At 39.5% G+C, this 22,192-nt stretch overlaps 1 protein-coding gene across 5 annotated transcripts in view; it reads left to right on the top strand.

Annotated features, from left to right (window-relative positions):
* Tut4 (terminal uridylyl transferase 4) overlaps positions 1 to 11,878 on the top strand; it is a 114,009-nt gene extending 102,131 nt beyond the window's left edge. For 3 of the 5 annotated variants that reach the window (XM_069987218.1, XM_069987219.1, XM_069987220.1), the window contains exons 29-31: positions 816 to 1,263; positions 9,319 to 9,477; positions 11,360 to 11,541. In XM_069987218.1, the coding sequence (XP_069843319.1) occupies positions 816 to 1,263; positions 9,319 to 9,477; positions 11,360 to 11,427 (675 nt within the window). In that variant the 3' untranslated portion in view covers positions 11,428 to 11,541. Of the gene's footprint in view, positions 1 to 815; positions 1,264 to 9,318; positions 9,478 to 11,359 lie in introns of all 5 variants that reach the window. The other 2 variants (XM_069987216.1, XM_069987217.1) reach the window with 2 other exon arrangements.
* Positions 11,879 to 22,192: the final 10,314 nt, after the last annotated feature.

Genomic DNA, 22,192 nt, shown 5'->3' on the forward strand with positions numbered 1-22,192 from the left:
AGATCAGAGTCTAATGGACTTTCCTGTCCAGACTAGTTCGATCTTCAGAGCTCAGCCTAGTGAGTAGTGAGGATTACAGGCGTGAGCCACTGAAGGACAGTTGTATACTTTGTCTATGTGATCTTTTTCTGCTGTTTTCTTTTTCCCCTTAAACTTTAAGCTCCATGAAAGCATACACTCTAGAATTCTATTTCCTGTACTTAGAATAGTGTACAGTAAATAATTAATATTCAATAGATATTTGTTGAGGGACTGAAAGAAAATGACCATGAGTTATTTACATGTAAATTTCTAGTTCATCATGGGAAATACATGCGTGTTCTGTATACTATACAGAAATGATATCTAGTGTCTATTTCCTTTAGACAGTAAAAAGGTTTTTAAGGCAATATTCATGAAAGGGAGAATTTCAGAAATATAAAAATTTATCTTCATGTAAAATGAAGTTTTAGCTGAGACAATCATATAGTTCTGCATATAATGTTCCAATAAAATAACTTCAGGGCTGGGAAGGTGGCTCAGTGGTAGAGCGCTTGCCTTGCATGCATGAGGCCCTGGGTTCGATTCCTCAGCACCACATAAGCAAAAAGAAAAAAAGCCGGAAGTGGCCTTGTGGCTCAAGTGGTAGAGCGCTAGCCTTGAGCTGAAGAGCTGAGGGACAGCGCCCAAGCTCAGAGTTCAGGCCCCACGAACGGACCCAAACAAAACAAAACAAAATAACTTCATAATTTGTATCTTGATAAACTCAACTTTTATAAAATTAAAATGTTTGTAAATTTATTTTAAAATGTCATTTTTTTCTCTCTTCTCTGCAGTCTGATTCACCATCTTATTCTCCTCAGCCCCAGCCATTTCCACAAAATTCTTCCCAATCAGCTGCTATTACCCAGTCTCCATCTCAGCCAGGATCCCAACCTAAGCTTGGCCCACCTCAGCAGGGAGCCCAGCCACCACATCAGGTCCAGATGCCCTTGTATAACTTTCCCCAATCACCACCAGCACAGTATTCTCCCATGCATAATATGGGATTGTTGCCAATGCACCCCCTCCAGATCCCCACCCCCTCATGGCCTATTCATGGCCCAGTGATCCACTCTGCACCAGGCAGTGCCCCCAGCAATATTGGCCTGAATGATCCCAGCATAATCTTTGCACAGCCTGCTGCCAGACCCGTGGCAATCCCTAGTTCCTCTCATGATGGACACTGGCCTCGAACTGTGGCTCCAAATTCCCTGGTGAACAATGGTGCAGTGGGGAATTCAGGTAACCTTTTTTTTTTGTTTTTAACTTTGTATCTGTACAAAGGTTGGGTGACTAACGTTTTTGTGTAAACAATATTTATGAAGATGTAAAAAGTTACAGGTTTTTTATATATACACACACACATACAAACACATATATATGCATATATATATATCTTAGATTTGAATCTGGTTCTGCCATTATCATAATTATGGTTTCATTCCTGAAACCTAGTGATACAGTGAATATTTTTTTTTCAGTGAATATTTTTAAATGTTAGTTAAAATTTTTTCCCTCCCTCCTTTTCTTCCTTCTTTCCTTCCTTCTTCCTTCCTTCCTTCCATCCTTCCTTCCTTCTTTCCTTCCTTCCTTCCTTCCTTCCTTCCTTCCTTCCTTCCTTCCTTCCTTCCTTCCTTCCTTCCTTCTCTTCATCCTTCCCTCCCACCTTCCCTCCCTCTCTGTCTCTTTCTCTGTGTCTCTTTCTCTGTCTGTCTGTCTGTTTCTCTCTCTCTTTCTTTCTTTTTTTTCTTTTTCTTTTGTTGGTCATGGGGCTTGAACTCTGGGCCTGAGCACAGTCCCTCAGCTCTTCAGCTCAAGGCTACCACTTGAGCTATAGCGCCACTTCCAGTTTTGTGGTGGTTTATTGGAGATAAGAGTTTCGAAGACTTTCCTGCCCGGGCTTGTTTTGAACCGAGATCCTCAGATCTCAGCCTCCTGAGTAGCTAGGATTATAGGCATGAGCCACCAGTGCCCGGCTCACGCTCTCTCTCACACTCTCTCTCTCTCCCTCTCCCTCCCTCCCTCTCTCCCTACTTCCCTCTCTTTCTCCCTCTCCCTCTCCCCCCTCTCTCTTCCCTCTCTCCCCCCTCTCTTTCCTCTTTCCTCTCAACTCTCTTGACTTTTCTGCCCAGGCTGGCTTTGAACCATGATCCTCATATTTCAGCCTCCTGAGTAGCTAGGATTATAGTTGTAAGCCACCGATACACGAGTTTTTCATTGCTTTCTGTGTTACTGGTACTCATAGCTGGTAAAATTGAAGGGTTAAGTAACTTAACATTTCTCATAGTTAATTATGGTACATCTAAAATTTAAACTTAACTTTTTTCTTCAAAACCTGTGCTATGGACTCTACTGTGTCTCTAGTAAGGAGCAGTTCTTTAAAAAGCAGAAGATATTAATAGCAATTAACATTTCAATATAAGTAATACTCGTAGAAGATTATAAAAAGGAAGTCATTTATAATCTAAATTCTTACAAGTTACCAAGTAAATTTTTCACATATGATATATTATACTTGCTTATTTAAAAATAGTTGATATTGGGGCTGGGAAGGTGGTTCAGTGAATGCTTGCATGAGTCCCTGGGTTTAATTCCTCAGCACCATAGAAGCAGGAAAAAAAAGCCGAAGTGGCGCTGTGGCTCAAGTGGTAGAGTGCTAGCCTTGAGCTGAAGAGCTGAGGGACAGGCACCCAGGCTCAGAGTTCAGGCCCCACAAACTGACAAAAAAAAAGTTGATATTTGCTAGGCACTAGTACCTTATGCCTGTAATCAATCCTAGCTATTTAGGAGGTTGATATGTGAGGATCACATTGAAAGCTAGCCTAGCAGGAAAGTTTGTGAGACTCTTAATCTCCAATTAATCACCAAAAGTCCGAAATGAAGCTGTGGCTCAAGTGGTAGAGTGCTAACCTTGAGCAAAAAAGCCTAGTCCCTGAGTTTAAGCCCCTGGATTGGCACACGTGTGCATGCATGTGCGTGTGTACACACACACCTGTTAAAAAATAAGTTGATAGTTGTTAGTTTTATATTTTTGGTGAATTTTTTTAAGGACACAGTACATGTGGGTCCTTCTCCTTGGTAGGCAGGTATTCTTAATTCTCAGCCATACTTCCAGCCCTGATTTTTGTTTGTTAATTTGGGGATAGGGTTCTGCTTTTTGCCCAGGCATTCACTTTCCTGTGTTGCTAGAATAACAATGTGTCCTGCATCCAGCGCTTCGTTGAGATGGGTATCTTGAGAACCATTCTGTCAAGGCTTACCTTAAACTTCTGGCCTTCCAATCCCAAAGTAGCTAGAATTACAGACTACTTTTATCTTTATTTAAAAACCATGATGAAAGGCTAAAAGTATGGCTCAGTGGTGGGTGTCATCCTATCAAATGCAAGGTCCTGAATTCAAACACCAAGTTCCACCAAAAAACAAAAAAATTATGGAAATTCTGAAACATACTCAAAAGGAAACAGTTAATGAACCCCCTATTATTAAGTGTAACAGTTGTCAGTAATTTCATTTATTTTAAAATTGGATGTCCTAACCACCATTTAAAATTTTTATTGGCTTGATATCAATACAGTTCTAGACATTGGATCAAATTTGCCTTTAAAACTTCTTTATATTTTTTAAAAAGCCAACTAAAAATCAAGTCTTATTACTATATCCAAAATCAATAATCCTTTTTTATTTTTCCATGTTTGTCTAAAAGCAGGTATCTTATTTAATTTATTTGAATCAGGATTGAAACAAAGCCTGTAATAGTACTTTTTTTTTTTTTGGAGGGGTCTGGTCGTGGGGCCTGAACTCTGGGCCTGGGCACTGTCCCTCAGCTCTTCAGCTCAAGGGTAGCACTCTACCACTTGAACCACAGCGCCACTTCCGGCTTCTGGCTTTTTTTTTTTCTGCTTATGTGGTGCTGAGGAATCGAACCCAGGGCCTCATGCATGCAAGGCAAGCGCTCTACCACTGATCCACCTTCCCAGCCCTACATGTGGTTTTTTATATTCCATGAATGTTCTTTAATTTATAAGCTTCCCTTAGGATTTTCCCCGTGTGTGTGTGTGTGTGTGTGTGTGTGTGTGTGTGTGTGTGTGTGTGTGTGTGTGTGTGTGTGTGTGTGTGTGTGTGTGTGTGTGTGTGTGTGTGTGTGTGTGTGTGTGTGTGTGTGTGTGTGTGTGTGTGTGTGTGTGTGTTAGGTTTTTTTTGTTGTTGTTCCTGGGGCTTCCCTTAGGATTTTCCCTGTGTGTGTGTGTGTGTGTGTGTGTGTGTGTGTGTGTGTGTGTGTGTGTGTGTGTGTGTGTGTGTGTGTGTGTGTGTGTGTGTGTGTGTGTGTGTGTGTGTGTGTGTGTGTGTGTGTGTGTGTGTGTGTGTGTGTGTGTTAGGTTTTTTTTGTTGTTGTTGTTCCTGGGGCTTGAAGCCTGGGCGCTGTCTCTCAGCTCTTCAGCTCAAGGCAAAGTATTCTACCACATGCGCCACAAAGCCACTTATGGTTTTCTGGCAGTTTATTGGTGATAAGAGTCTCACAGATTTCAGGGACTTTACTGCCCAGGCTGGCTTTGAACAGCGATCCTTAGATCTCAGCCTCCTGAGTAGCTAGGCTTATAGGCATGAGCCACCAGTGTCCAGCTTCCCGTATTTGTTGAACAAATTAGAATTTCTCATTTTTCAATCTGCTGATATTGTCTTTTCAGTTTAATTTATTGTCTACTTCTGTAAACTATTAGATTTTGAGACTATATTAGATTGAGGTTCTTTTGGTTGTATATTTCTTGTACTCTTACTTCAGTAGGAATTGAACTGTCTGGTTCATATCTTAGTAAATTAAGATTAATCTGAACTGGGCTCTGGTGGCTCACGCTTTTAATCCTAGTTACTCGGGAGGCTGAGATTGGAGGAACGGTTCAAAGCCAGCCTGGGCAGGAAAGTCCACAAGACTCTTTATCTCCAGTTAACCACCAGAAAACCAGAAGTGGTGCTGTGGCACAAGTGGTATAGCGCTTGCCTTAAGCTGAAGAGCTGAGGGACAGTGCCTAGAGTTCAAGCCCCACCATCCAAAAAAAAAAAATCTGTCAGTTGTGTTTTCCTGTTCTATCCACTATAAAATAAAGTTCTTCATTTGCACTTAATGGTCTTAAGTTATTAATTATTGCCAACATCTATTATTTCATTAGTAGTTGTTTTTTTTTCCCAATTGTGGGGCTTGAACTCTGGCCCTGGGTGCTGTCCCTGAGCTCTTCAGCTCAAGGAGAATGCTCTACCACTTGAACCACAGTGCCACTCTCACGGACTTTCCTGCCTGAGCTGGCTTTGAACCGCAGTCCTCAGATCTCAACCTCCTGAGTAGTTAGGATTACAGGCATGAGCCACCAGCACTTCCCTCATTATTAGTTTTAAAATTTTTTTTTTTTTTGGGGGGGGGGGTCTGGTCGTGGGGCCTGAACTCTGGGCTTGGGTGCTGTTCCTTAGCTCTTCAGCTCAAGGCTAGCGCTCTACCACTTGAGCCACAGCGCCACTTCTGGCTTTTTTTTCTTTTTGCTTATGTGGTGCTGGGGAATCGAACCCAGGGTCTCATGCATGCAAGGCAAGAGCTCTACCACTGAGCTACCTTCCCAACCCCTAAAAGGGTTTTATATTTACTTATATTTGATTACCCTAAAATAGCTTGTTTGGGGAATGTAAACTAAAAATATGATTATTTTTAAAAGAACTTTAGAGATAACTTTAAACAAAAGTAGGTTATATCTTAGAGACCTATGAAAAAAGCTTCTTAAACCTGATTGGGGACAGTGCTGTGGCTCAAAGTGGTAGAGTATTAGTCTTGAGCAGGAAAAAAACAAACAAACCTGATTGGAACAGAGCCAGTTATTTTGCTGGACAGATGTTCCAGAATGTGAGAATTCAGTTACATTCCTAATAACATAGAATGTATGGCACACATGGGCTTTCTAATATGAGCTCTACTAATATAAGCCTATAGATATTAATTCTGATATGTACCATGATATATCAATTGAGTTTTATATCCAAGAAGGTTCAGTTTTACCTTTTGGTCTATTTACTTCAGTTTTTATAAATTCAAGTCCTTTCTCCACCACCAGTTAGTTAGTTGATCTCCATGTTTCAGTAATAATCAATTGTTACTAAAATGTCTCATAAACATGCCCTACTATCTTGTGCCTCTTGTTAATCTGAATGGTTCCTTATCCTGAATATATCCTCTGCATTATTTCTGCTGTCTACTCTCATACTTCTGCCATGCCCTGGAATTTGTCACCTATCCTCCATTTAAAAATCACATTATTTCAAGGACCTTGTATGTGTGCCAACTCAGGGTTTCCCATTCTCACTCAGCTTTTTTTTCAGGGATGTCTCTGCCATTTGAACCACACCAGCTTTTTGCTGATTCATTAGAGATAAATGTTTTGGATTTGACTGCTTAGGCTTGCTTCAAACTGCTATTCTCAGATCTTAGCATGTTGAGTATGTAGGGTTATAGACATGAATTTCTTGTGCCAGCTTCAAGAAACTCCTCTAGTCTGATCTTCCAAATATATTGTATTGGGTATCTTTTTCTCTTCCCTGTTTCATTAATGTCTGTGTGATAACTGTCTTATGGTGATAAATTGCCTGTTTATCTGCATAACCCATTAGACTGAACTTCTGGTGGCTAAGAATTGTTTCTTGTGTCATTGATTGATAGCTAGTGTAGTCCAGATACATTTCATGTCACATATTATTATAAACTCTTATTCAGTAAGTATTTGTTATACATATAGTTATACAACATACATACTAAAGCTTAAATTATTACTGTGTTAAAATGTAAAGACTGGGGCTGGGAAGGTGGCTCAGTGGTAGAGTGCTTGCCTTGCATGCCTGAGGCCCTGGGTTCGATTCCTCAGCACCACATAAGCAAAAAGAAAAAAATCAGAAGTGGCACTGTGGCTCAAGTGGTAGAGCACTAGCCTTGAGCTAAAGAGCTGAGGGATAGCACCCAGGCCCAGAGTTCAGGCACCATGACCGGACCCCCCCCCCAAAAAAAAAATGTAAATACTGAATGGGAATACATTAAAATGATGATCATTTTTATAAGAGTTGAGGGTGCTCCAACTCCTCCCATATGAAAATATTTGGTTGTGAAAGTGAATAAAGGAGGGCTGGGAAGGTGGCTCAGTGGCCTTGCATGCATGAATGCATGAGGCCCTTGGGTTCGATTCTTCAGCACCACATAAGTAGAAAAACCCAGAAGTATAGAGTGCTAAACTTGAGCTGAAGAGCTGAGGGACAGCACCCAGGCCTGGAGTTCAGGCCCCACAACTGATAAAAAAAAAAAAGGAAGAAAAGAAAGGAAGTAAGGAAGGGAGGGAGGGAAAGAAAGAGAGAAAATGAATAAAGGAGATTGGAATATATCCTTAAAAATTAACTCCTTCATATTAAAACTTTTCTCAATTTGCCATGACTTAAATCTGTATACCCAGTATCATTTACTTTATAAACCCAGAGCCCTTCAATTTCAGCCCTTAGTTGTAACATGATTACATTGAACTAGCTATATTTTCTTTCTGATCACTTCCCAAGAAGATTGAGCTAGCTTGTAAGAATGCAAATAAAGGTCTTAGTTTTCTTGTACCCTACTCTTCTGGTATAAAGTTCAGTGAATAAAGGCAGGGTTTTTCAGTTATTCCTTAGCACCTTATGACACTTGAATGGGAAAAGCCACCAGACACTATTCAGAAGATTTGGTGTGTACTAACTACACTTGGAAAAAGAAAAAATGTACGTAATGATAGAATTGATTTTAAGGGGATATGGTTTGCCGTAGAAAGAATGTGTCTTCTCTCTCTTAAAATTTCCTATTGATAGGCCATAACTTGTGCAAGTCACTTTTTTTGTTGGTGGTGTGGGGCTTGAACTCAGGGTCTGGGCACTGTTCCTGAGCTTTTGCATTTAAAGATAATGTTCTACCACTTTAAGCCACAACATCACTTCCAGTTTTCTGTTGGTTACTTGGAGATAAGAGTCTCCATAGTTGGGTGCCAGTGGCTCATGAGGCCTGTAATCCTAGCTACTGAGGAGGCTGAGATCTGAGGATCATGGTTCAAAGCCAGCCCGGGCAGGAAACTTTATCTCCAATAAACTACCAGAAAACTGGATGTGGCTCTGTGGTTCAAGCGGTAAAGCGCTCACCTTGAGCTGAAGAGCACAGGGACAGTGCCCAAACCCAGAGTTAACCCAAACCCCACGACCAACAACAACAACAACAAAGTCTCCACAAAGACTTGGCTGCCCAAGCTGTCTTTGAACCATGATCCTCAGATCTCAGCCTTCTGAGTAGCCAGGATTATAGCTCTGAGCCACTGGCACCTGATGCCACTTTTTATTTATTTCATTCAACTATTATTAAAACTGTAGATTCAAAAGGAAGCCTTCATAATTTTCAGAACTGTGATTTGAACTTAGACCTGTTTGATTGCAAAGCCCAAGATCTCTCTCAGTAATTATACCACGTTCCTTCAAGCTTCTAATAGAATTTTTAGAATCATTTTAAGCCCAAAATTCAGGGATAGTTAGCATTTACTTAAGAATAAAATGTAAGTTCCTTAACATGTTGTATTCCTTTGAGATGTTTCTCCAGTGACCTTTTATTTCTTCCACCTCTTTCTATATTGCTGATTGTTTGATACTCCCAAATTTTTTTCTTTCCTTTTTATACTTCTTTTACTCTCTGAAATGCTGTCTCCTACCACATTTTCCTGACTTTTTCCTTGTTTTTTTTTTTTTTTTTTTTTTTTTTTTTGCCTGAGCACTGTCCCTGAGCTTTTTTGCTCAATTAGTGCTGCGCCACTTTGAGACATAGCTCTATTTCTGGTTTCCTTGTGGTTAATTGGAGATAAAAATATCATGGACTTTCCTGCTCTGGTTAGCTTTGACTCACAATCCTAAGATCTCAGCCCCCTGAGTAGCTAGGATTACAGTTGTGAGCCACCAGCACCCATCCTTGTTTTCTAAAATATATCACTTAGTCATCTAAAGAAGATGTTCTTTAACCTTCAAAGGCTGGATAAGCCCTTCTTCATAACACCTTTGCCTATCTGGTATAGCAGTTTTACATTATTGTTTATATCTTACTCTATCTCTTATAAATAATCAAACCATAATGTTTGGTTTCTTGAATTTTCTTTTTTTGGTATACTACTTGGGCCTAGTTCACAACTTATACTATATTTTTACAGAATGAAGGAACATTGGAATGAAGAAGGAAGTATTTTAAAATGTATTTTTTATTGTCTTTCTGAAATACAGAGCCACGCTTTCGAGGACTGAACCCTCCAATTCCTTGGGAACATGCACCACGTCCTCATTTTCCCCTTGTCCCAGCTTCGTGGCCTTATGGTTTGCATCAGAACTTCATGCATCAGGGAAATGCAAGATTTCAGCCCAACAAACCTTTCTATACTCAAGGTATTATTGTTTACAAATTAATAGCTGGCTGGGTTTTATTCCTTACAGGGAGCCTCAGTGAAAACCAGGATCTGGGTTTGAAAAATTCATGCATTCAGGAAACAATACATGTCATACTGTAATACATACTTCTTCCTCAAGAGTAAAATGAAATCTCCACACTTGACATTTTATCAGAAGAGCCCAACATGTAAAATTAAACAAGAATAGGAATTCAGGGGAATGAGTTAATATTGCCCTAGTAGAGGGGTCAGAATTTTGTTACTAAAGATTGTATCATATAAGATTTTGACATTTGAGCTGGGCACCAGTGGCTCACGCCTGTAATCCTAGCTACTCAGGAAGCTGAGATCTGAGGATTGTGATTTAAAGCCAGCTGGGGCAGGAAAGACCGTGAGACTCCTATCTCCAATAAACCACCAGAAAACTGGAAATGGTGCTGTAGCTCGAGTGGTAGAACGCTCGCCTTGAGCTGAAGAGCTGAGGAACAACACCCAGGCCCAGAGTTCAAGCCCCGTAATTGACCAAAAAAAAAAAAAGAGATTTTGACGTTTGAATTTGGCTTTATGATATAGGATTCCCCCCCCCCCATTTCAGATTAGAAGCAACATGGAATATTTCTATCTAAGGGAACACTATACAAAATGTCACTGAATTTTGTATAACATATTGATGACAAAAAAATCTACAGGATGGAGTTATAAGATGAAGACATAAAATACATATATTCAGATCTGGACGCTGGTGGCTCACACCTGTAATCCTAGCTGCTCAGGAGGCTGAGATCTGAGGATTCAGTTCAAAGCCAGCCTCGGCAGGAAAGTCTGTGAGACTGTTGTCTCTCAACTAATCACACAGAAAAAGTGGAAGTGGCTCAAGTGGTACAGTGCTAGCCTTGAGCAAAAGGAGCTCAGGGACAGTGCTAGACCCAGAGTTCAAGCCCCAGAACTAGTTAAATTTAAAAAAAAAAAAGGGTCTGGTAATGTGGCTTAGTGATAGAGTGATTGCCTAGCATGCGTGAAGCCCTGGGGTCAATTCTTCAGTACCACATAAACAGAAAAAGCCAGAAGTGGCACTGTGGTTCAAGTGATAGAATGCTATCCTTGAGCAAAAGAACTCAGGGACAGTGCCCAGGCCCTGAGTTCAAGCCCCAGAATTAGCACACACACAAAATAAAGTGTCCATCCCACCAGCAATGGTATTTGTAGTCTGGGAATCATGATAAAGTAGAATTTCAAGAAATTAAAAGCATAGAAGTCTGTAATTCCCATTTTCTGCCTGGAGACCAAGAAATGTTTCTTCCTTTTCCTTTATTCTCCCTATTTTATCCTGTTATACTAAAATACATCCTTGGGTCTTTAAAAAGAAATGAAGGCACACACTAAAGTTATAAATGCTGGTTGAATGAAATAATTTTAAAGGGAGGCCCATGGTATAGCTCTCAGGCTTGATAAATTTAAGTCTTCTTATATTTGCCATGTACTGCTGGGGCACTTCTTATAATAGAATGGGATACCCTTGGCTATCGTTGGGTTCTTTCTTGAGTAGATATATAGGGCAGAGGAAAGTTATCAGTTGTATAAACAAACCATTTTTTTTTATTTTTTTTTTTGTCTTTTCTTTTTTGGTACAAACAAACCATTTTTAAGATAGGAGAGTCTGAAATTTTCCCCTTGATCTCCACCCCATTTCTTTTGTCTCCTTTCCTTTCACATACCTACATTTCCCTCGTACTTCCACTATAGCTTCTTCTCCAAATGTTTTAGTATGCTTCTTTTATTATAGAAGTAGATAGAGAACTGATTTTATAAGTTGATTATAAGGGGTTGTCAGATAAATAGGCACAAGCCTTTCAGTTTCCTGTCTGTGTTGTGTCCAACAGACAGATGTGCCACCCGTCGGTGTAGAGAGCGTTGTCCCCACCCACCAAGAGGAAACGTGTCGGAGTAATGCGAGTCCATTTTCTTTCAGCTGGTCTACCGATGCACAACCAACAGCCAATCCTGCTGTCTCAAGGGTATCCGTACCTCAATGTCAGTTACATTCAGCAGAAAAAGTGACATTTAATGGAAAGCAAAACAAATCAGGTCCTGATTTAAAATTTTAACACGTTTAGATAGCTTATTTAAATTCTAAGACTGTTTTTAAACACTGTATTATTTGTATATAAATATGAACTATAGTTTTTACTAGTATCACCAAATTGAGTGATACAAATTTCATCTATTTTATTACCCTATTTTTAAGGGAATTTTATGTTTTGTTTAACCTTGATGAAATTGTATAAAGAGAGAATTTAAAAAATGACATTCTTTATTTTCTATTAGCTGTATTCATACTTTGGTTGCTTCAGACTTTATATATATTGTTCTTAAGAATTAGGAAAGAATTTCATGTGTTTTAAATCTGTCACTTCTATTCTTTACAGAACCTTGTAGTGCCAAAAACTTTTTAAAAGGTTAAAAAAAAAACTACAACATGAAGATTCAAACTTCTTTCTTTTACATACTTGTATATTGAATATATTCAAACTTGAATGGAAAAATGCTTTTGTCTGTATTTGAAGTTCTATTTTAAGTTAATAAATCTTTTTGACAAGAGTCAAATTTGGTTAATTCGTCTGGTTTAAAAAGATTTGTACTTGGGGATGGTAAGGTGGCTCAGTGTTAGACTGCTTGCCTTGCATGCGTGAGGCCCTAGGTTCAATTCCTCAGTACCACATAAGCAGAAAAAGCCAGAAGTGACACTATGGCTCAAAGTGGTAGAACACTAGCCTTGAGCTGAAGAGCTAAGGGACAGCGCCCAGGCCCAGAGTTCAGGCCCCAAGACCGACCAAAAAAAGAAAAGAAAAAAGACTTGTACTTTCATTGAATATTACCTAGTTTTAGAAGATTTAAGGATCTTTTCTTGTCCTTTATTGGATTATCACAATTATATGAAGTTGATAGATGCATATGCTATCATCATTTTATCATTGAAAATGAAATGCAAGGAAAGCAGTGAATTCCAAAGGTGGAACACTTACAGGTTGGAACTTTTGAGGGCTCAGTGTTAGAATAGTTTGTTTAGCATACACAAGGCTCTTGGATTCTGGTCCCCTCCACTCAGCCACAAAATAGCTATGTTGTAGGAGAGAGAGAGAGAGAGAGAGTGTGTGTGTTGTTATTTAAAAACAAAACAAATCACCTTGAATCCAATGCTGGTTGTTCATGTCTGTAATCCTAGCTACTCAGGAGACTGAAATCTGGAAATCACAGTTTGAAACCATTCCAGGCAGGAAAGTCTGGGACACTCTTATTAAGACAATACCCAGGCCCTGAGTCAAAGCGTAAGACTGGCCAAAACTCAACAACTACAGCAACAAACCTTGACTTATACTGACAAAGTGGAAGGGAAGTAATTCTTATTTATTAATAACCTTGTATATCATTGAGTGCCTTAGAGCCTGATGCTGGAGGTTCACGCCTGTAATTCTAGCTTCTTGGGAAGCCAAGATGGTTGGGATCAATGTTCAAAGCCAGCCTGAGCAGAAAACATTCATGAGCCTCCCTTCTCAAAAAAGCTGGATGATGCTCTGCATGCCTGTTACACCAGCTACTGTAAAGCCTAACAAAGGTGGATCATACCTAGGTGCATGCCCAGGCAGGAAGCAAAAATTAATCAGCAAAAATTAAGGCTCCAGCCGGGCACTGGTGGCTCACGCCTGTAATCCTAGCTACTCAGGAGGCTAAGATCTGAGGTTCGCGGTTCAAAGCCAGCCTGGGCAGGAGAGACCGTGAGACTCCTATCTCCAATAAACCACCAGAAAACTGGAAGTGGCGCTGTAGCTCAAGTGGTAGAGCGCTCGCCTTGAGCTGAAGAGCTGAGGGACAGCGCCCAGGCCCAGAGTTCAGGCCCCACGACCCACCAGGAAAAAAAAAAAAAAATTAAGGCTCCAAAGGCACAATACCTCTGTTGCCTTTGACCATATAAAATAATGTTTATTGAACTCCAGGAAATAGAAATGAGAGTTTTTTCTTTGCTTTTTGTCTTGTTTGTTAATTTATCTGTCTTGGGGGGGGGGCGGTAAGAGGGGACACAGAAATGGACAATGGACAATGGGTGAACAGGTGGAGCAGTGTGGTACTCAGTAGACACTGAACTATACAACTTGTGGGAAGAGATAGGAGGAGGAAAATAGGAGAGAATGAAGGAAAGGGTGACAGTGTCCTGAAAGAAATGTACTCACGGGGCTGGGAAGGTGGCTCAGTGGTAGAGTGCTTGCCTTGCATGCCTGAGGCCCTGGGTTCGATTCCTCAGTACCACATAAGCAAAAAGAAGCCAGAAGTGGCGCTGTGGCTCAAGTGGTAGAGCGCTAGCCTTGAGCTGAAGAGCTGAGGGACAGTGTCCAGGCCTAGAGTTCAGGCCCCACGACCGGACCCCCCCCCAAAAAAAAAAAAAAGAAAGAAAGAAAGAAATGTACTCATTAACGGATTTAGGAAACGGTAACCACTCTGTATACTACCTTTATAATAACAATAAAAAATTAACAAATCAAGGCTGGAAACTTAATTAGTGGTAACAATGGCCTGTGCTTAGAGACCACAAAGCCTGAATTCAAACCCTAGTACCACTTTAAAAAAATGCTTGTGGCCAGGCACTGTAATCCAAAGCTACTCAGGAGGCTGAAATCTGGAGTTCATAGTTTGTTGCCTGGGGCTGGGGAGGTGGTTCAGTGGTACAGCGCTTGCCTTGCATTCCTGAGACCCTGGGTTCGATTCCTCAGCACCACATAAGCAAAAAGAAAAAAGCCGGAGGTGGTGCTGTGGCTTAGGTGGTAGAGCACTAGCCTTGAGCTGAAGAGCTGAGGGACAGCGCCCAGGCCCAGAGTTCAGACCCCATGACTGGACCAAAAAAAAAAAAAAAGAATCTCATAGTTTGTTGCCTGTGTTAGCAGGAAAGTTTGAGACGCTTACCTCCGATAAACTACCCCCCACCCAAAAAAAAAAGCCAGAATGGAGTTGTGGCTCAGGTGTTAGAAGGTAGAGTTCAAGCCTAAGGACCAGCACACCAACACCACCACCAACAAAACAAGAAACCCAAAACCTTGTGAATTAGTGACTACAGAATTACAATCATGTGCCACATTGTTGTGAGATACATGCTGAGAAAGACACCATTTGCTGATTGCATTTTTGTGTCAACATCAAAATATACACAAATGTAGATGGCATAGGCCAGTCACTAGCTCCAACTCATGATCAGTCATGAAAGTAATACAAGATACATGAGGATGCTTCTGATGTGACATAGCACACTTTTTTACGTTAAACGAATTTTTTTTGTAAGATGATAAAGAGTGTAGTTTTGGGCACTGAACAAGATTACATGTCTTTATTTATTTATTTTTTTTCTGGTCATGGAGCTTAAATTCGGCCTGGGTGTTGTCCTTGAGCTCTTCAGCTCAAGGTGAGCACTCTACCACTTGAGCCACAGTGCCACTTCCAGTTTTCTGGTGGTTTACTGGAGATAGTCTCATGGACTTTTCTACCCAGGCTGGTTTTGACCCATGATTCTCATATCTCAGCCTCCTGAGTACCTAGGATTATGGGTGTCAGCCACCAGCTTGCATGTCCTTTCATATGACTGGCAGTACAATGAGTTTATGCCAGCACATGTCTAAACTGTTAATGTGTTGTGCTATGATGTCATGCCTACAACCTCACTATGTAAGGAGAACTTTTCAGCTTCAAAATCTTATGGGACCATGTAGACTTGTTGGTCAGAATGTTATATAGTACACTGTTGGAAATCACACTCTAGTTGTTGATAGCATATAATAAGGTGAGGTGATGTAGCTTTTCTAACCCTTAAGAGTTTTAGGCCACATGATGCTATAGATAGGTTTGGGAATGTGAGTAAGTAAGTAAAAATATTTAAAGGACAGTATATTATTTTTTTCTTCCTCAGATACGGATTATTTATATAGGACACTACCTGTACTCTTGCCATACTTTCCACCATGGAGAATATTTGAAATATTCCATGAAATTCAGGAAGTTGAGAACATTCCTGTCATGTTTACAACACTAAAATAAGATCAGTTTTGTGTGTGTGTTAGTTTGCCCTATATCCTTCAGAATTTTAATAGAATCATCATTTCTTTTTTAATGAGATAACTGATCTTGTGTGGTTCTGTATTAAAATATGGTGTGAACATTCAAGGTTTTCTTTAAGATTGGCAGCCCAATATTTCATCTCCTGTCAGGTATTGGAAACTAGGTTATGAGGTACACAAAGGTGTTTACTTTTCTCTCTACTTTTGTTCAAACTAGGGTTTGAATTTAAGGCTTTGCACTTGCTGGGCTGGCATTTTAACACCACAACCAGGCCTCCAGATCTGCTTTTTGGTGGTTATTTTGAAGATGGAGTCTAGTTAACCTTTCTGAACTGGCATCAAACCACAGTCCTCCAGATCTCAGCCTCCTGGATAGCTAGGATTACAGGTGTTAGCCACTGGTGCTCAACCCTACTTTTTTTTTTTTTTTTTGCACTGTTATTGAGCTTTTCTGCTCAACTATACCCTATCACTTTGAGCCATAGCTCTACTTTCTGTTTTCTGGTAGTTAATTGAAGTTAAGAGTCTCATAGACTTTCCTATCCAAGATGGCCTTGGACTGCAATCTTCATATTTTATCCGCCTGAGGTGCCCTGTGCCCAGCTCAATCCTACTTCTGTTAATAAACACTCAAAACCTTCAACAGGGAGAATGTTCCAACTCAGCCTCCCTTTCTAAAAGCAGTATACCACTAGGCAAAATCCATATGGGTTACCTGGCAACCAGAAATCTGGGTTTACTTATATTACAGTATTATAAATACTTGTTTTTAGCTCTTACCTGCCAATGACCAATAACTTAAAAAAACTGTTACAGGCTGAAAAACAGAATAACCTTACTTTATATTTTATACTAGTGACTTGACATTTTAAGTTTGAAAAGTTGATTATGAATTAAAATTCATTAGCAACTGAAAAGTACAGCAAGATTACCAGTCTTTTCTTTTTTGGCGGGGGGTCCGGTCGTGGGGCCTGAACTCTGGGCCTGGGTGCTGTCCCTCAGCTCTTCAGCTCAAGGCTAGCGCTCTACAACTTGAGCCACAGCACCATTTCCGGCTTTTTTCTTTTTTGCTTATGTGGTGCTGAGGAATCAAACCCAGGGCCTCATGCATGTAAGGCAAGCGCTCTACCACTGAGCCACCTTCCCAGCCCCAGATTACCAGTTTTATCCATAAAACACACCCAACTTCTTAGGGATCATATTGTTTTGAAGTATTCTGACATAGAGGTTCATATTTTCCTTGACATTAAGTTGTTCAAAATGTATTGATATGTGTGATTAATTTGTTCAGCCCTTTCCATGTGGACTGTTGCTGTTTCTTTGTGTGACGATGGGATAAAGCTATTTTGCGTGTACATTTGTTCTATTAGGGTAAATTCCCCCAAATAGGGATTCGGGGTAGGTAAAGGATATATAGTTCTTAGGTTTCTGCTAAATAATGCCTAATTGCCTTTCAGACAAAGTTGCCAGTGTGTACTTCCAACAACTTATATGATAGTGTTTATTAAAAACCTCCCAATTCCAGTATGTTCACAAAAAAATTAAATTAAATTAAAAAAAATAAAAACCTCCCAATTCATTTTTCATTAAAATAACTTCATGTTTATTGAAGTTACAGAAAAGTATAAAACTCACCAAAATGTCATTGATCAGAAATAAGTACTATTAATATCCTTGTGAATGTCATTCCAGATATCTTCTTTAAGCATATACAAATGCTTTCACAGAAGTGGGATCATACACTATCTTAGCAAATTATTTTCACCCTACGCAGCACCAGGTAAATAGAAAATTGAGGAAATGCTCAACTTAACATTTTTCTCCCCACAATACTCTTTAAGAATCCTCTTAAGATCAATTATGGAAAACACTGGAGGGTTTTGTTTTTGTTTTTTCCTGTGCTGGTCCCTAAACATTTTGACGGGTGCTCTACCACTTGAGCCACAGCTCCATTTCTGGTTTTTTGGTTAGAGAAAAGCCTCAGACTGGCTTCAAACTGCAATCCTCAGATCTTAGTCTTCTGAGTAGCTAGGATTACAGGTATGAGCCACTGGTGCTTGGCTGGTGGTGTAATTCTGTTTTCTAGCTTCATGTGTTTTTTTTGTTGTTGTTGTTGTTTGTTTTTTGGGTCCGGTCATGGGGCCTAAACTCTGGGCCTGTGCGCTGTCCCTCAGCTCTTCAGCTCAAGGCTAGTGCTCTACCACTTGAGCCACAGCGCCACTTCCGGCTTTTTTCTTTTTTCTTATGTGGTGCTGAGGAATCGAACCCAGGACCTCAGGCATGCAAGGCAAGCGCTCTATCACTGAGCCACCTTCTCAGCCCTCTAGCTTCATGTTTTATTTGACTGTATTGGAGATCCTGGGTATGAAAGGTGAAACCAGTATACTTAAGATTTTACTTTTATTTCCATATAATAGTGTTTGTGTTATTTTGAAATTTAAAATCATTTTTTTGAAGTTTTTAAAAGGAAATGGTTAAAATAACCATCTTCCCCCCTGCTTCTATGTTCCTAATCTTTAATTCCCGCTAAGTTTTGTTTTCAAGCAGGTTTTTTCCAAGGTACAATTCTAGTTTTCTCACATCCTTGGAAACCCCTATATATTGTACATACTATCAGAATACAGAATTCATGGCACTTTTTCTCAGATCTTTGGAGGCATTTGCTTTATTGCCTTCTGCATGTAAGATCTGAGAACGTTTTGAATTTTCCTAGTATTGATTTGATTCCTCTACTTGTGTTCTCTTAATCACCTTCAAATTTACCAGGATTTTTCAAGGTACTACTAGGGTTTGAATTCAGGGCCTACTTGGTAGACAGGCCCCTTGAGCCACACCCTAGCCTCCTTACCTGGATACTTCTTGAGGTTGCTAGCTTTCCATACCCTGTAGCCTTTTCTTTATGTTTTTTGGACAGTCGGGGGTTGGGTCTTGAACTCTGGGCATGGGCACTGTCCCCGAGTTCTTCAGCTCAAGGCTAGTGTAGTGCTCTACCACTTGAGCAACAGCGGCACTTCCACTTCTGGTTTTCTGGTAGTTACCTGCAGATAAGAATCTCATGGATGTCCCTGCCCTGGCTGGCTTTGGACAGTGATCCTCAGTTCTTAGCCTCCAAAGTAGCTAGGATTACAGGTGTGAGCCACTAGTGCCTGGTGTGCCTTTTCTAATTTTTTTTTTTTTTTTTTGGGTCCGGTCGTGGGGCCTGAACTCTGGGCCTGGGCGCTGTCCCTCAGCTCTTAAGCTCAAGGCTAGCGCTCTTGAACGCTTGAGCCACAGCACCACTTCTGGCTTTTTTCTTTTTGCTTATGTGGTGCTGAGGAATCGAACCCAGGGTCTCAGGCATGCAAGGCAAGCACTCTACCACTGAGCCATCTTCCCAGCCTGCCTTTTCTATTTTTAATGTTATCTGCTGAAGTTGTCGTTTCATATTTTGTAGTTTATTTTTTGTTGTTATTTTGAGATAAACTTGCTGTGTTGCCCAGGTTTGGCTTCAAACTCTTGGGCTCAAGTGCTGTTTTTACATTAGCTTCCCAAGTAGCTATGATTAAAGTACACTTGCACACCAGTGCTCTTCAGCTCAAGGTGAGCGCTATACCATTTGAGCCATAGCACCACTTCCAGTTTTCTAGTGGTTTATTGAAGAGTCTCATGGACTTTCCTGATGGGGTGGCTTTGAACTGTGATCCTCAGATCTCAGCTCCTGAGTAGCTAGGATTACAGGCGTGAGCCACCAGTGCCCAGCACTATTTAATGCTTTTATACTACGTTGAGTTTGGAGAATTTGTCACTTGTAACTTTTTATGAGGGACTGGGCAGCCATCTGTGACCAGTTTTTTCTCATTAATATTTAAATTTAACATCAGCATTCTGAAGAATAATAGAAAAGGTTAAAGGAATGAGCTTTACTTTAGGTGGTTATATTGGAACCCTGTTACCAGATCTGTTATTTCTTGTCTTCAGTTCTTAGTATTGAGATTATAATGGTAGAGCTTCTAAGGCATGGTACTACAATTTATGGAAACTGATATTGTGTAATGTATACAACAATGTTATCTATATATTATATATATTATAATCTATATTATAGCTAATATAGTTACATATTACATAATACATTGAGTGTTTTAAATGAAAACATTTTTGACTATTAATATGTTAGTATATATACTATCTATAATTAGTAGACATATACTACACTATGTATTATATGTATTAGTTAAAACATATTGTTAAAACATGGAGAAATAGAAACCTCTTTCAGAAAATAGGACTTAAAAGACAAGAAATAGATAATTAAGAAATTTTATATTTTGCATAAGGAATAATTTTCCTAAATCTGCTTCAGTACAAAGAATACATGGTATGTACAGAAAGGTAAAATGTGAAAACACTTCTTAGTATAGCAGTTGTAGCCAGTTTTAAAGCTCCCATTCCAAGGCCTATCAGATAAGTAAACATTACATATCCTTTTCAATTTATTGAAATGATCTCTAGAAAGATGTTCAACAGAATAGGGACATTCTGATTCCTGCTGTAGCTTGGTTATGCTGCCTCAGTTTTGGTCTAAACAAGAATGCATTATAATTTTGCTTGGGAAGGTTTATTTCTGATATTAAAATCTTGGGACTTTTTACAGGTTTATTTTCACTTCAGTAATGATCAGTATACTGATCATGCTTAGTTGGTCCATGGATCATTTAGTCAAAAGGTATTTCTTTATACCTAGAGTACTTTAGTAAAGAAATAACTTCTGGGAGTTTGTAACAGACTTACTTAGAGATGCTTATATTTAATTTTTAAAATCATATATATATATATGTATTTGTACTGTAGAACAGTTCTTGTAGATAATTTTTATTTCAGAAAAACATGAAAGTTCAAATAGGTTTTAAAAAGCTACTTAAATATTTCTATAAAGTCCATCAGTTCAGTAGTGAGCAACAAACATGTTTTTCTATGACCAGATAAGACTTCTCAAGAAGCTAGATCAAACAAAGCAGGTGGTCATCCAAATTCCTCCTAGTACCAGTTGCAGGTAATCATTCAACCATTTTTTCCCATTTTTAAAGAAGGAAATGTATTTACATTAAAGGAAACTTTCTAAGAAAGACCCTAGTAAAAAAAAAAAAAGCCATAGGGCTTTTTAAGTCTTTTGGCTTCTTTTACTTACTCCTAATTAGACCTTTGTGAATGGGTCATTCCAGTATTAAATTGACTTTTCTTATCAACAGTGTTGTTGCCTATGGTGCTATTTACTCTCTCCACACCCACACTCCCCCCCCCCACACATATGTACACACACACACACACACCTACATTCTTGAGCTATTTTGTATAAGTATTATTTATTTAAACATAGTCTGGCTTAGGTTACTAAGCTGAATTTATGCGGAGATTTACCCAACTACACCAAACGTTGTAAATGTCTCAAACTAAACTTGTTAGGAAGAATGTATCATTTTCATTACCACTATAAACCCTCATTCTCTGTCCCTCTAAATTAAAAAAAAAAAAAAAGAAAAAGAAAAGAAAGGTTTCTCTTCCTGGTATATGTTTATGACTTTGACACTACTGTTAAGCAACTCAGGTCAAAACTAGGCTTTGATGTTAATACTTGTTGAATAAAGACTGAGCATCTAAAGCTGGAATTCAAGGCTTATGGGACTGAACAAATGGCAGTATATAAAAATGTATTGCGCCGGGCGCTGGTGGCTCACGCCTGTAATCCTAGCTACTCAGGAGGCTGAGATCTGAGGATCTCGGTTCAAAACAAGCCCGGGCAGGAGAGACCGGGAGACTCCTATCTCCAATAAAACCACCAGAAAACTGGAAGTGGCGCTGTAGCTCAAGTGGTAGAGCGCTCGCCTTGAGCTGAAGAGCTGAGGGACAGCGCCCAGGCCCAGAATTCAAGCCCCACGACCGACAAAAAAAATAAAAATAAAAATAAAAATGTATTGCATAAAGGGTATTAAGATTGTGTAGCAGTGCTTACCTAGCAAACACAAAGACCTGATTCAATCCCCAACAAAATAAGTAAAATAGTAAAGGCTACTAAGTGCTATTTGTTCAACTACTTGATGAAATTGGGATTAAGTCTGGAAGAAGCCTATGTTTATTTGAATATTATATTATTCAAAAACTTTGGCTAACCAGTGTTTTAATTAAGAATATGTTGGACAGTTTTGTTTTTTTTAAACTACTGGAGTTTCTTGGACTATTGCTTTGCTAGCCAGATACTGTACCACTTGAGCTATATGCCCAGCCCATTTTGTTTTTTTGAAAAATAGCAGTAGCACAAACCCCAGGATTTTCAAAGCAGTTCTTATTTTAGAGTAAATCAAAAACTAAAGTACAGAAAAATGGCAAATAAGTTTAATAGCAAAAAGGGAAAGGGTCACTGGTTGGCCATATCCTTTCCTTCTCATTCATCATCTCCAGTCCCCAAATCCTTTCTATTAAGTGTGAATATAGTCCTAGTTGGTTTGGTCAAAAACTGACCTTAGAAAACATCCTTCAAAGATGTTTACTATTGAAAAAGATAATAAAACTCAGCACCTCTTTCATTTAAGAAAATCACAAAACCAAAAACTTGGTTAAGAGAAAATTAAAATTCTTGTCGTT

Source organism: Dipodomys merriami, unplaced genomic scaffold (assembly GCF_024711535.1).
Source record: "Dipodomys merriami isolate MVZ:Mamm:240054 unplaced genomic scaffold, mDipMer1.0.p SCAF_34, whole genome shotgun sequence".
In the NCBI taxonomy this organism is placed as follows: Eukaryota; Metazoa; Chordata; class Mammalia; order Rodentia; family Heteromyidae; genus Dipodomys; species Dipodomys merriami.